The sequence below is a fragment of the Lipophrys pholis genome (assembly GCF_963383615.2).
Source record: "Lipophrys pholis genome assembly, chromosome: 16".
Classification (NCBI taxonomy): domain Eukaryota; kingdom Metazoa; phylum Chordata; class Actinopteri; order Blenniiformes; family Blenniidae; genus Lipophrys; species Lipophrys pholis.
This window is the reverse complement of record NC_137634.1, coordinates 4,742,843-4,755,307: the sequence shown is the minus strand read 5'-3', so window position 1 is coordinate 4,755,307 and position 12,465 is coordinate 4,742,843. Positions and strand designations below refer to the sequence as shown.

At 43.3% G+C, this 12,465-nt stretch overlaps 1 protein-coding gene across 2 annotated transcripts in view; it reads left to right on the top strand.

The window, feature by feature from the left end:
• spns2 (SPNS lysolipid transporter 2, sphingosine-1-phosphate) overlaps window positions 1–12,465 on the top strand; it is a 67,065-nt gene that overhangs the window by 37,935 nt on the left and 16,665 nt on the right. For both annotated transcript variants that reach the window (XM_080482790.1, XM_080482791.1), the window contains 5 exons: window positions 2,824–2,975; window positions 5,355–5,421; window positions 8,775–8,917; window positions 10,203–10,355; window positions 10,660–10,849. In XM_080482790.1, the coding sequence (XP_080338916.1) occupies window positions 2,824–2,975; window positions 5,355–5,421; window positions 8,775–8,917; window positions 10,203–10,355; window positions 10,660–10,849 (705 nt within the window). The remainder of the gene's footprint in view (window positions 1–2,823; window positions 2,976–5,354; window positions 5,422–8,774; window positions 8,918–10,202; window positions 10,356–10,659; window positions 10,850–12,465) is intronic.

The window sequence follows — 12,465 nt, the reverse complement described above, 5'->3', positions numbered from 1 at the left end:
GACCAAACTCTCCAGAGCAAAGACATTAAGATCAATGAGATCGAATGGGGTGGATCTAGAGAATGCTAATCTAAAGAAACATGTTTCTTGCAATAATAGGAATAAAAAATAAATCCACAATCTTAATGCAAAAAAACTGTCTAGCACCCCACAGCCCTGAATTCAATACATTAGCATAGAAGATGAATAAATAAATCTTTTTATGCTTCATGAGAGCACAATAAACTTGCCCTTGATGATATTACAGCTTAATTTGGGAGTTAGATAGATCTTTACTAAAATACCCTACTATCTGGTTTAGCTTTAATAGTAATTATATTTGCATGAAAATATAAATAATGTGCATCTTTTTGGTGTTAATATATTGAAATAACGACTGAAATGTCCTCTTGATTTATGGGCCCATCTAACTACTGAAATGATCACATATTGATGTGAATGGGTGGATAATTTGAAAGAATTGCAGCTTTTCTTAAATGTCCTGAACTATTCAACCACAGATTCCTTGCTGCACCTGCGTTTCTTTAAAGCTAGGTCTCTCTGCACCAATGATGCAAATACGTTTTGTAGAGGCTCCGCGGATAATGACTCACTAATTTATGTCAGGTGTGATGGAATGAGGCGACGTCTCGAAACATGCAGGAAAGTACGTTCCTACACCCGCGCTTCAGAAACGATCTAATGCGCCGATTCTCCAACCAATCAGGGCTTCTTTTTTTTTTTTCAAGATATGCATTCATTGTTTGCATGATGATCTATGCATCTTGAGAAATGCTAATTTACTAAGCAAGAACTCCTCTGGTGAATTACGCTGATTATAATGTTAATGGTGTACATGGTACAGGTTGTGATATTCGCAGTGTGAGGCTGGGCCAAGGCTCCTTCCTGTGCAGTGTGTCCCTGTACTTTAAACTCAATGCACCCTTGTACCCCAGTGCACATCTTACACTAAAGCCTACATTTTCCCAAATTCCTTTCTTTAAAAACAAAAGTCTTTGTAGTCCTCGGTTTGTACTCACGATTCCCAAAAGCAAATTTTTGTGGCATTTCCTTGGCATTATTTTTTATTCATTTTTTTGGCGTTGTCACTTTTATTCACATTTCTCTTCCAAGTGATGATGATTGTGTGGCGACCGCACACTCCGAAAGGGACTGCCATCATGATCCCGCGAAATGACGGGGCATGAAAGGAAGAAAATAGATCGTCTGCGAATCATTTGAAATGTGACAAACGCAAAGACGTGCCGCAGGAGAAGCTCGATTACATGCGCAGCAGTTTGCAGTAAAGGAAAACTGCTGTGAAAGTGGAGCCGAGCTGTAAACACATATTGTCGGCTATAATACGGGATATTTTCACAGCAGCGAGGTTTTCTTTATGTTTCTCTTGAGAGTCTTCTCACAGCGAGGCGTGTGCGGCGTAGCCTCCGGGGGGCGTTTGATGTTTGTCTGTGAAAATACGTCCCGCCTACCAACACGAACCCTGGAGTGATGTCTGTGAGCTGGGGTCATCATCGGGGGTCACCTCTACCTCTGCTACCTACAGCCCCTTCATTAATCTCCCCTCACTGACGCTCCCGCACAAACCCCACGCTCACGTTTAGAGAGTTCACCATTGCTCCAAAATCTTTTTTTTTTTTTAACATGTGCAGCATATTTCTCTCATCTGACCAACAGACTGAACACAATTTAGTGTCCAATATGTGTAGTTTGTGTCGCTGCGCCGAGCCAGATTTCACTGCAGCTTCATCAGCAGACAGAGTAGTGGTTGCCATGGAAACAGTTAACAATCCAGCTGCCTACACAGGTGCCAGCATGCATGTTCCCATTAAAGTCCTTTTAAAGTACTCTCGTTTTTTTTTTTTTTTTACCGATTGATTAAATCTGATTGACAAGAGTGCACTATGGTAATTTCATTTTAACAAATAAGACTAGCCACGTTCGATTTTGAGGGTTTATTGTATGCTACTTTACAAATACAGGCGTGTTGATCAGGCTGCGTTTTGTCCTTATTCAAAAAGATACCCACATTATCCTTGCAATTGGATCCGTTTATGTGCAGTCCCGCATATCAATTTCAGGATTGTTCAGTGCTTCTGTTACATGACTATATCAAGAAGAGTGTGTCTGCAGCCATTATGTGAATCTTCATTCACACTCTCACACAGTGACGACGAATCAGCTCTTGAACTTTGGAAGAATAAATGCTAAAACTCCGAGTGGAGATGTGTGTCCCCTCAAGGAAATCTTCATGGTTGCCTCAATTTGCCTCCATCTAGATTTTTTCGACATGGCCTGCTTCATATTTCAAGACTCTCGCTACGCTGTGTGGATATGTCAAAAATAGTTTCTAAAGGAAAACTAAAAAAAAGGAATAGAATAGGATTTGTTCCTGAAAATAGAATCTATGTAACCGAAGGATTAAGGGTTATTACGCCCAAGGTAGTGTGTAGAAGGTGTGTATGCATGTTTGCATGCGTGTGTGGCTGCTTGGGGGTAAAAGCTGCATTTTAATCTATTTGTTGAGTTTTTAAAGAGTCTGTATCTCCTTCCAGCAGTGACAACAGGTCCAGAGTTGCCAGGGTCCTTTGAAATACAACTGTATTTTTGTTGTCAGCCAGCGTAAATGCCTTATTGTTTGACTCGTTTATTGTAATTAAAGTGCAATTTTATCCATCATTATTGTAAATGTCTGACTTATATTTCTTTAAATAAGTATGGTGGCCTATGAGGAAGACAAAAGTGCAGGTGGATTGACATTGTTATCTTCTTTCCCTGCAGAGCTGCATAATAAATCGTCTTTCTTTTCTTCCTCTTCCTCTGCAGTACTACTGGCTGTTTGTGCTCTCCAGAGGACTGGTGGGGATCGGAGAGTCCAGCTACTCGTCTATCTCCCCCACCATCATCGGGGACCTTTTCACTAATAACAGCCGAACCATGATGCTCTCTGTCTTCTACCTGGCCATCCCCCTGGGAAGGTAAGAGCCAGACGTATCATGGGCTTTTGAAGCAGACGACAAACAACAACAAGGAATAAAATCTATTCTGGGAGTCCAAGAAACTATACTTCAGTGCGGATGTCAATTCTGTGAATCATTTCAATGAGTCACGAGTCAAATAAAATAAAAATATGCGTTAGTCTAATTTAAAATGACATAAAAATAGAAGGTCACTGTAATCACAAAGGCAGCTTCAGGAACTTATAAATGTGTCTGCAGCTTTTTTTCAGAGAAGTGTCATGGGGGTGTGGGAGTATGAGATATTATTAAGCTCCAATCGTCCAGGCCTTTTAGTTCATTCAATCAGAAAAAGGGCCACAGGGAGAAAACAAACAGAGCCAAGTAATAAAAGATGAATGCAGCGGAGAGGAGTCACCCGATGTTTGTCGTCATATACAGTGCTAAACAGCATGAGCCCGAGCTGCTGCCCGCTGCGCTGTTTTCCAGCGTCTGCATTCAGAATCACTCAGAAAGGACGTTTCGGGCAGCACTGCAGACATTAACATTACGGTACATCAACGTACTTATGTAACTCGTCTCTTCGGTTGTTATTTCGAAGGCAAGAAAAGAGGTGATGTATTCTTATGTAATGAATTCAAAGTGTGAATCGGATCAGCGTTTGATGGCAGACTGGAGGCGGATGCACAAATGAGGAAAGGAAAAGGCCAAACTGCCCTCTGAGTGGTCCTGTTTTGACTTTGCCAAAATGTTTGGGTCACTGTAAACTGCCCGGCAACACAGACAATAGAAGGTGAAAGAGTGGGGCCTCAGTCAACTGCAGGCAAACATCCTATCGGGCTCCTGCTTGTTTGTCTTTACTGAGGTTGTTATGACCATTTCCAGGAAATTACCTCAAGAATTAGACCTGATTTACAGAAAATAGATTTTTTTTTTTTTTTTTTTTGTCTTGACCTCTCAGACATGTTCGACGGTTGATGTAGACGTATTTTATTGTCGGTGTTGAACTTTCCAAGCACTCTCTGGGTGGACGCTTGATAAGATTAGCTGTTAGTCACTCACTGGAAATATCATACGCTGTCTGAGCGTGTTTACACTGCCCTGTTATTTTTGGAGAACTAACCATGGAAGCACCACCGTGCACCGTTTCCACCCGTTCACCCGTTGATGTGTTTGCTTGCGAAAAGCAGGCGAGCAAATTCACTGATAAGCACCCACAGTTGGTTTCATTCGATCATCAATCTATCGCTGTTTTTCTCATGGAGGACGTGTCCTGGCGCCAGGCGGCACGCGTGCAGACAGACAGATTCAAAGAGATCTGAGAAATCAGGACGTTTGATTGACTTTTGCCGAGTGTTTTCAGTTATTTTATATACCTGTGGATGGGTGCATGAAACACAATAATGGCGATGGGTGGACGATTTTGGGCTGAAAGTTGTTGGTGCTTCTTGGCAAAGGTTTGAGCTTCATGTGGGAGTCTACTGGATCCTGCAACACCATCATTTAAAAGCTCAATATTTCAAGCTTAGGCAAGACTTACTGGTTGTCTTGTTTAATAAAACAGCAGCTGTACTATCCCATAAAAAAAAATGTCATCGTGACACCGACTTTAACCTGAAACAACTCGTACAACGCTGCTGCTGCGAGGGAAACGTGAAACTGGCTTCGTCCTGATTCCCTCAACCAAAACTGTTTCTGTGGAAATTACAAGATTTCGTTCACGACTTCAGATTTTTAAAGGCTAAATGATTAGGCGAACAAAGCGGTATCACATTGATGTAACTTTAACGTCGCTGAGGTTTCTTTTGCATGACGTGAAAAATTGTTAGTAGCTGTGCCCGCATGGCTGCAGGCAGTAGAGAAAAACTGGAAAACACCAAGTACATAATGTCACCAGAAGTTTTATCTGTCAGCGTCAGGTGAAGATTCATGAACACTGAGAAAATCACAAGCAAAGTGTGTAACATGATTTATATTATAAGATATAGCCTCACTGCACACTTTCAACTGAAACCTATGATAAATTAGTCCTAATTTCATCCAAAAGGGCAAACTTGGGCTCTTAATGTGCCATTAAAGTTTAAAACTAAGCTACAAATCAATAGTCAACTTGTTAAATGGTTAAAAAACAGACATAACTCTCATGTTTTGGCAAACCGAACTGTCTTGCGCCTGAACAAGAAGTTTATTGGTACAACATTAAGAGAACCACGACTCCTACATCTTCAGATTACAGCTGCTGGATGTGAACTGTAACGATCCTCGCTGATTACAGTGATATTTCTCTAAAAGCTCAGTGGTTTAGTTGTTGGTTTGAATAACCTTAAATTACTGAATTTGATGGATAAGAGCAGGTTGTGTTATTTCATCTTTCTGATATGCCGTTGTGTCTCTCCGCAGTGGGCTGGGTTACATCCTGGGCTCCAGCGCCAAGGTGGCTGCAGGAGACTGGCACTGGGCACTGAGGGTAAGAGCGTCACCATCAGCAACATCCATCACAGCACACAAATACAGATGGGACCTGCTGTTTGGGGGTGTGGGGGTCAGAGGGGCGTGTGGGGGGCAGAAGCACATGGCTGAACAGGCGATCGGGGCTCTGATGTTACTGCGGAGTGACAGAACGAAGAGCTCCAAGCTGAACCGCTCGCACACAACAGTTACAACAGCAACTCAGCCTCCGGCAAAAATATTTCTTGAAATGCTTCTAAAACTTTAATCACCATACATGCTTAGCATTCTACTGACGCCTGCCTCAAGTAAGAAGATGAAATAAAAAAATTATGCAGAGGTTCAGCTGTGAATCAATACTGCAGCGAGGTGAGTACATTTCTAATAAAGATCAAGGCTGCTGCTAACTTTTTCTCTCTCACTCGCTGTAAACACATTTATCTTTCATTACTCTTTGCCAATGGAGGTCGGCTTTGGCAGAGCAGGATAAATGTCAGGTTCAGCGGATAAACACGGTGTCAGTGCTTTCTCAGCCTGCGTGTGTCTTTTTCTCTGCAGGAACTCAGTGAAAAATAATATAAGCTTTGGACAGCGGTCACTGAGATGTGGTTTCTGCTGCTATTGTCATTGTTCATGGTGGAAGAACAGTAAATTCATCTTTGGGTGCTTCTTAACATACTTGCTGTGTTATGTAATGTAATAACTTAAGCAAATGTCTGCTTAAAGACACACTAGGCAGACTCCAGTCTCTTCTCAGTTGGGGCTACGAGCCTTGATCATTACTGGTGACTACCAGCGTTGGCACCTGCTGCTTATTCATCTTCTCTTGTAATTATGTTTGTAAGACCTCATACTAAGGTTGACTCAGCGCACCACCTTGTGGTAGAAAGTGGTAGTGCATGACCGGACAAGGTTGGGCTAGTCTACCATTAAGTAGTTAAGTGCGAAAATACACAGAATCACTGAAATAATATTAACCGTTTCTGCTTGTTGATTAAAAATGTGTACATTTTGTAAAGAAATGCATTAAAAGTTTTGCTCAAGGAGACTCCGACATGTGGGCACGGGGAGATGGGGGATCGAACCTGCAATCTTCTGACTGAGAGACTCAAAATAAAAAATTAACATATCACTAAAACAACCATAAGCTCGGACAGACCAGCTACCATTAAGGTTTTTCCTAGTAATCTATGTCAACAAAAAACTAAAAAAATAATAAGAATATTTTTCATTTATATTGTTTGATTCATCTGCCAAAATCAGTTTGAATAAAAAAACATGTTGCTTCTTGTATCACACCCAGAGATGGGATTAAAATGTAATTAAGATGAATTAATTACAAAACCCCCAGTCAGGTTTTTTTTCAATTACATTAATTGAGTCCAACCAATAAAAACAAAGTCTTTATAAACAAAGAGAAAGTGCTTGGAAAAGAAAATATATTGAACTGTTAATCACTTGAGGAACCGAAGCCGGTTTGTTTGTCCGTTTGCTCGGCGGTGATTGAAGCCGGGGTCCAGCTTCAGTTTGACCGGACACAAAGAGCCATTTGTTTCTGCGAGTTGGCTCAGAAAAACAACCCTGAGGTGCTCCAGCAGCATTAACCTGAATCCCTTTCAATTAAAGGTCAATTTCATCTCTCAAGAGAAATCTATAGAGCACTGCTGATGGAGAATTGCTTAAAAAAAAAAAAAAAAAAGCCTTTGTGGAGCATTTTCGCAGTAGCTCACATACTGCATGCTTAAGCAGTGTTAAATCAGGCGCATTAATCAATGGTGTCATTGCATCTTTTTTTTTTTTTTAACTGGGACTCAAGACAAAACATTTCGAAGCAAGCTGCTCTATAAGGCATACCAGGCCTAATGGAGAGGACCAATGAAATCCCAAACAGAGACGCCCTATGAGCCTTCAGCTTTTAAAATCTCTCAAACAAATTATGACCCGGCTCTTCTGATGAACCGACGGACATTTAAAAGGAAAACAATAGGCCTGACACATAGGAGGAGATTACTGGACATGACAGCTTGCTGTGCAGGAAGTGCATTTCTCCTTGTTTTGGCGGTGCATTAAGAGTGTCAAGGCAGTTTGTTCCAAAGCATTTACAGTGACATTCCAATAAAACAATCTCAAAGCCAATTAATCACCGGTTAGCAGGAAGCAAATACCAAGACATGAAACGGTGTCCTGTGCGGGCGATATCCTGCTTTTGGGGAAAAAACACTGCAGCGCTTCCGGTTGTTTTTGCCCGACATGTTCCAGACACCTTCCTGAAAATGTCAGCGGACAGAAGGAGCGAGGGAAATCCACAGAAATGAGGAGCAGGAGGAGAGGGCAGCGGCTAATTTCTCAGCTTGCCCTAACTATAAAATGCCTCCTAAAAGCGCCCTCCTCTGTGAGAGTCAAGGTCGAATGTCACAGCCCTCTGCTGTCTCAGTGACTGATTACAAAGGGGCTCCAGAGCAAAACGGGTAAAAAACAAAAAACAAATGAAGTGAGCGCTCTCTCCCATGAAGCTACTGCACTGAAAAGCATTGTTGGATGCAGATGTCGATCCAATTAAATAGTTCGATACAAGATTGCGGGGAAGAAGACACAATATCTGGAAGGAAATTATCAGCGTTGGCGTGATCCTCACTCCTCTGAGACTATAGATACGGTGTTGAGCCACATTATCGACCCCGTTATGAGCCGCGTCAGGGACAGAATTACTCCTGTAATGAAAAACTCAAAGGTGGGCGCGCTCACGCGGTACACATACACACACAACCCTCGCACGTGCACATTTCACGGTGCGCATGCATATAAATGAACTTTTATGAGCAAGGAAATATAAAATGATGAATTTCCCCCGACACACAAAATTGGTTTTGCCTTTGTGAGCAATTTGTTTTACGAGAACAAATCCTCTCTTGCTCATCCCATCCTGTGTTTTGTCTCTGCACCCCACCCTCCTCCCCCTTGGCACAGGTACAAACACGCTACGCCTCGTCACATAAAAGGTGATGGTGAGCATAATGGCAGGTGGGCACCTCTGTGGGCTTTATCTCTGCGCGAAGCTCACAAAGCTGCTCCCCAAAGCCAAAAACGCTCCCTTTACACTCTTGTATGTGTACAATCGCAGAAAAGCCCACACCCACATATAAATACACACGGAGCCACAAGACTAAGCAGAGGGAATGTTCTGACTTTCAGTGGGCTTGTATAGGATGTCAGGCGTGACACGGCAAACACAGCGACCATCCATTCAGACAGTAAACACGCCGTTCTTTGTTCTGCGTCCCGTGTCTGGGCACCCCCCCCCAGCTGAGTGTTCACACAATCTGAACCCCTAAACTGCACTCGTTGTGACTGATTGACCTGTCGTCCCCTCAGGTGTCCCCGCTCTTAGGGATCACGGCAGGGACTCTGATCCTGCTGTTTGTGCCCGAGCCAAAGCGAGGCAGCGCCGACCAGATGGGAGGACGCATCAAGACCCGCACCTCCTGGCTCTGTGACATGAAAGCTCTCGCCAAGAAGTAAGGCCCGGATGTCACGGCGGAGTTTGTTGAAATTGTTTGTCTGATGAGTGACGAGTGTGTGCACCAGATTCAGTTTCCAATTCTCCCAGAAGACCACAAAGGAAATGTCTATGCAGTCGAACAATAGCTTTGAATTCATGTCAACAAACATTTGTCAATCCCCGAAGTTGAATAGTTCCAATATTAAGATGTGACACTTAAAATGTCAGGGAACGTATTCAAAGCACTGACAAGTTAATATAAATAGACAATAGATAAGCCATCATGGGGAATAGAGACGACAATGAAGATAGTTATATCAGGACATTTTTACAGAAAAAAACAAGTTCCCCTTTTAACTGAAAGAAACCTCTGCACAACTAGACTCAAAAGATGTGATCAGAAGGAAACTAATCCCCTGCAGAACTTCGTTTGAATTCTAATTTGTCAGATAAAACATGATACTGATCATTTTTTTCACTGGTTCACCTGTTGAACCCATCTTGTTCAAACGTTAACGATGATATTTAGGTGATGATTACAGTACTTTAAACCAGCACACCAAATGTTATTTATGTCTGTTGAAGTGGAAAAAAACAGTAAAAAAAAAAAAGAAAATGCTGCTACCAATATCTAAACTGTGAGGGTTTTCTGCCTTGCTTGTCTTAAGATAAATTGTTTATAATTGGTAGATTAATCGTCAATAAGGGTCCTGTAGAATCATGCCCACCTATTTGCATACACTCACCCTCAGCCGGCCTTTTATTTACCATTCTATTCAGGGAAATGTCAACAGCAGACACAGTGAGCCAGTGTCAGCGGCCCTCCGCCACCCTGCAGCACTGCTGAGCTCTGTCACACTGTGGGCCCTTGTTTTTCATGGACCTTTAAAAAAAAAAAAAAAAGTTATAACTCTATACATGGCTTTATTGGAACAATTTTGGGTGAGCAACCACATGGTGTGCCGAGTGGCTCTCCCACAGTCACCACCTTTGGACACATGAAAAGTGTGTTATTTTTGTCTGCGACCATTAACCTGTCAGCCCCAGCTATATATCTGTTTCAGTGTAGCACTGAAGTCGAGATAAAAGTTCCCTTGTGCATCAATAGAGCCTCACAAAAGCATTCATTGTCCGCTTGCAGTTGTTATCAGATGGGTATTTGCATTAGGAAGGAGCATGTGAGATGTTTGAGATGACATGACAAATAACAGTGGCTTGTTTTTCGTTGGGTTTTTTTGTCCTATAAACCGAGATCATCACCTGCGCAATTCTGCGTGTGCTTCTTGTTTCTCTGTGGTCAGTCGGAGCTACGTCTTCTCCTCCCTGGCGTCGGCCGCAGTGTCCTTCGCCACAGGTGCGTTCGGAATGTGGATTCCTCTGTACCTGGCCAGAGCTCAGGTGGTGCAGAAGACGGCCGAGCCCTGCACAAAAGAGATCTGCAGCAGCACTGACAGGTGATTGGTTCAGGACTGAACACAAGGGCCTCTGTTTGGCTTGTGAAACACACAACCCTGCAAAAAAAAAAAAAAAAAAAAAGATTTTATTCCAGCATTATTTGGGTTGTCTGATAGCTTTCAAGAAATTAAAGCATGACAGTATGTACTTGTATTTCTAAAAAAAACAAAAACCTCTGTTAGTAGCAGTGATAGACATGTTAAAATACACCAAGAAGCATTGTTTTTCTGTATTCATCTTGCCCTGTGGACCACGTTGTTAACTAACCCCCCCAACCTGAATGTGATGCTCCCTTTCCTCCAGCCTAATCTTCGGGGCGATCACCTGTGTGACGGGGCTGTTGGGAGTGGTGATCGGGGCTGCCACCACTCGACTGTGCCGCCAGAAGACAGAACGGGCCGACCCGCTGGTGTGCGCCGTCAGCATGCTGGGCTCGGCCATATTCATCTGCCTCATCTTCGTGGTGGCCAAGAAGAGCATCGTCGGAGCTTACGTGAGTCCTCATCTCCTCTAAAACTCTCGAATTCATTGTGTCTGCAGTCGAGGGACTTGTCATTGTGTCTCATTATACTTTCCTACAGATTGTCCCCCAGACGAAACGCGATATTAATCTGTGAAATATGGATCAGCCTTGAGGTTTGAGATTAAAAAGAGAAAGTCCGGTAACCAATCTCATAGGAGAAAGCTCATCAGGATGGGGTTTGAACAATGAAGTAAGCGGACACCTTGCCCGATCCCTGCTGCTCGCAGGCCCAGAGGCAGTGAGTGGGTGTTTCGTCCAGTAATGAATAGCTCTAATTGCAGGTTAAATTGCGAAAGACTCAGAAGCTCCTGCAGGTGGCCGAGGTTCATACCTCGTCTGGCCAACATTTAACACTCTTACGTGGTTGAGTGTGGCGAGCTGGTGAGACTAATTGTTTTATAAAACAGGAAAGGGTGCAACTTGACAATTCCTGACTGAAAACAATGCCCTTTAGGCTGTTGTACTTTCCAAGCACACATTTCTCAGTCTTATCAGTGACAAAGGAATAGGAACTGACCCTGAACAAGTTGGCCGGCAATATTGGTGGAAAACTGAAAAATAGTTCCCATGCGTGTAAGAGCAGATAACAAACATGCTCCCATATCCTAAATATGCGACCTTAGCTTTCCCTGGGAGGCTGATCCGTCCACTTCCTAAGGTAACTTATAGGAAAGAGCCAAGAGCCAAGACAAGGCTGCTTTCATAAGACGGCACATGATGTCAATCAGAAAATTAATTACCTCTAAAAATTACTGGAGTTAATACAGTATAGTCATTAAACAAATGCTCGTTAATTAGTGTCAGAAAAATGGCTCATATAATTGTTTACTTAATGAATAAGGTTTCTATAAAGTCTCGTGTTACAGGCTCACATTCATCAAGTGTTTGACAGCAGTGTGGCTTCACCAATTAACCGGGAGTTGCCGAAGCATCCATCATAATCACATGTCCAAGTTCGCCTCGTACAGAATCTGGCTTCACGTTTCACTAATGGACTGAAGAGGCACCTGCTTTCTATTGGTGTGTGAATCACATGGAGACACAGGCGTCTGATGTTCGCCTTGAGAAAACACACCAGAAACAGCGACGTTCAGTGAGTTCAAACACGACTCCTCCTCCCCCGTTTGGACGACTTTGCGGTCTTAAATCATCAGTACAGCAGCAGTTGTAAGTGATCAACTCAAGTTTCATGGCGACGAGTTGACAGATGTGTCATATTATAAGGCGTGACGTGCACGTTGCGGTCGGTGCTGCTCAGCCGAGGCCCATTGACCCCTCGCAGCTGTTGTTTCGTCAACACGCAGCTAATCTGAGCAAAGGCCGCACCTCTCTCCTCTGAGAGGCAACATGTCGGTCACGGTGTCTGGTTCACAGCCCACAGATCAGACCTGTCGGCCAGTCCGCCGTCGGGCTCGCTCTCCTCGCCTTCTGTACGTTACTGTAGGTCTGGCAAACGAGCAGAGGGGTTCTCCCCTCCCCCGGCAGGAAACACACATCAATCGTCCGTTTTTAAAGCCGTGTTAGATGAAAACGATCGCTACAGATTCACGGAGCTCCGCTGCAAGCAAATCCCTCTGGCCGAGAAT